This window comes from Sus scrofa, chromosome 10 (genome assembly GCF_054392235.1).
Source record: "Sus scrofa isolate SSC_HxYL_T2T_F1_AM1 chromosome 10, Sscrofa_HxYL_maternal_Yorkshire_Landrace_v2.0, whole genome shotgun sequence".
Classification (NCBI taxonomy): domain Eukaryota; kingdom Metazoa; phylum Chordata; class Mammalia; order Artiodactyla; family Suidae; genus Sus; species Sus scrofa.
Genome location: NC_139392.1, coordinates 36,156,892 through 36,158,667, shown reverse-complemented (window position 1 = coordinate 36,158,667; position 1,776 = coordinate 36,156,892). Strand labels below are relative to the sequence as shown.

Genomic DNA, 1,776 nt, shown 5'->3' with positions numbered 1-1,776 from the left:
ATATCATGTTTCTAGTGATAAAGAAGACATTATAAATTCTAAAAAAGGAAACCACTATTATTAATAAAGCTTACAGCTGTATTTTAGGTTATAATTATCACAAATCCTTTAGTCAAAAGGATAATTTGCATAAAATCCTGTGAAGATTTTTACATTTAAAGAAGACTGACCCTGATGATAAATTACTCTGTAGTTAATTGTATACAGTGCACTTATTTACTGCTTAACATAATATGATTTTCCCCAGAGCTTCTTCATAGCATTAGTCAACTCAGAATTTCTTAGACTGTAAATTACGGGGTTCAGCATGGGGCTTATGATTGTATAAAACACGCTCAATGATTTGTCAATGGGGAAGGTCTTAGCAGGTCTTACATTTATGAAAATAGAAGGAACAAAGAAGCAGATAACCACAGTGATGTGCGAAACACAGGTCTGGAAGGCTTTCCTCTTTCCTTCCTGACTCAGGTTCTTTAATGAGTGAAAGATGACTCCATAGGAGATAAGTAAGAGCAGAAATGAAATAGAACATATCAGTCCTCCATTGGCCACCACTAGGATGCTGGTGACATAGGTGTCAGCGCAGACAAGTTTCAATAAGGGGAACATGTCACAAATGAAGTGATCAATGACATTGGGGCCACAGAATGAGAGCCTATAAACAGTGCTCAGTTGAATTGCTGAGTGCAGAAAACCTCCAATCCAAGACGCCACCAGTAGCACAACACACACACTTTGCCTCATGATAACCAAATAATGTAAGGGCTTACAGATGGCCACATAGCGGTCATAAGCCATCACCAACAGAAGGGAGATTTCTGAGGCACCAAAAAAGTGTTCAGTAAAGAGCTGCATCATGCAAGATTGAAATGATATGGTATTGTACCCAAAGAACAAGTCTGAAATTAATCTGGGGGAAATAGAAGAAGAATAAATTATATCTATAGATGATAAGCTAGCAAGAAAGAAGTACATTGGTGAGTTCAGGGTCTTACTGAGAGTTATAGTCACAACAATGAGCAGGTTGCCTACCACAGTAAAAATGTAGAAGAGCAAGAATGTAACAGAAAGTACTTTCTGCTCCTTTGGATTTTGTGTGAGGCCAAGGAGGATAAAGAAAGTCATGTTGTTCCTGGGTTCCATCTCATCTGTACGGAAGCTGACTCCACATATTAGAATTAGTTTACCTACAAAACAGTGGGGGAAATTTTTTAATATGCTTCATCTTTTACTTATCCATTCAAATCTAAGAATATGTATGAAATATCTACTTATGTCAATATGTTATAGGCACTGTGATTACCAAGCTGAATAAGGAATAGTTCCCTGTGATCAGTGATATGATACAAGACAAGGGATCAGACAATTCAAGACCCATGTGATAAGTGCAGCTGTGAGGATATTCATACAATGCTAGATTCACAGTGCAGGAATATATCAATCAAAATGGAACCCAAGAAATTCTCCTGGAGGAAGTAAATTTTGCATAATTTTAAGGGAAAAATGATAAACAAGAGATGAGAAGGGAATTCCATGAAAATTTCCACCATGTGTAAAGTCAAAAAGTGTAATAATCAAGGCACATATAAGCAAATTTCCTTATTCAGAGTGAATGCATGAAACTATGAATAGAACATTACTGTTGTGGTTTGTCTGAAGCCACAATAAGACTTCTTTCCTAGGGTCTTATGTTGAATATTCCTCCTTTTCCAAACCAATACATGCTGAAGCACTTTCACTGTGTATCTCAGCCCCTATCTTTACACTTGTTTTCAA

The 1,776-nt window shown here is 36.8% G+C and overlaps 1 protein-coding gene across 1 annotated transcript; it reads right to left on the bottom strand.

Annotated features, from left to right (window-relative positions):
• Positions 1-216: 216 nt before the first annotated feature.
• LOC110258759 (olfactory receptor 4A47-like) lies at positions 217-1,143 on the bottom strand. The gene has a single exon (XM_021082024.1). It carries the CDS (start codon positions 1,141-1,143, stop codon positions 217-219), a length of 927 nt encoding a protein of 308 aa, XP_020937683.1.
• Between the last annotated feature and the right edge of the window lie 633 nt (positions 1,144-1,776).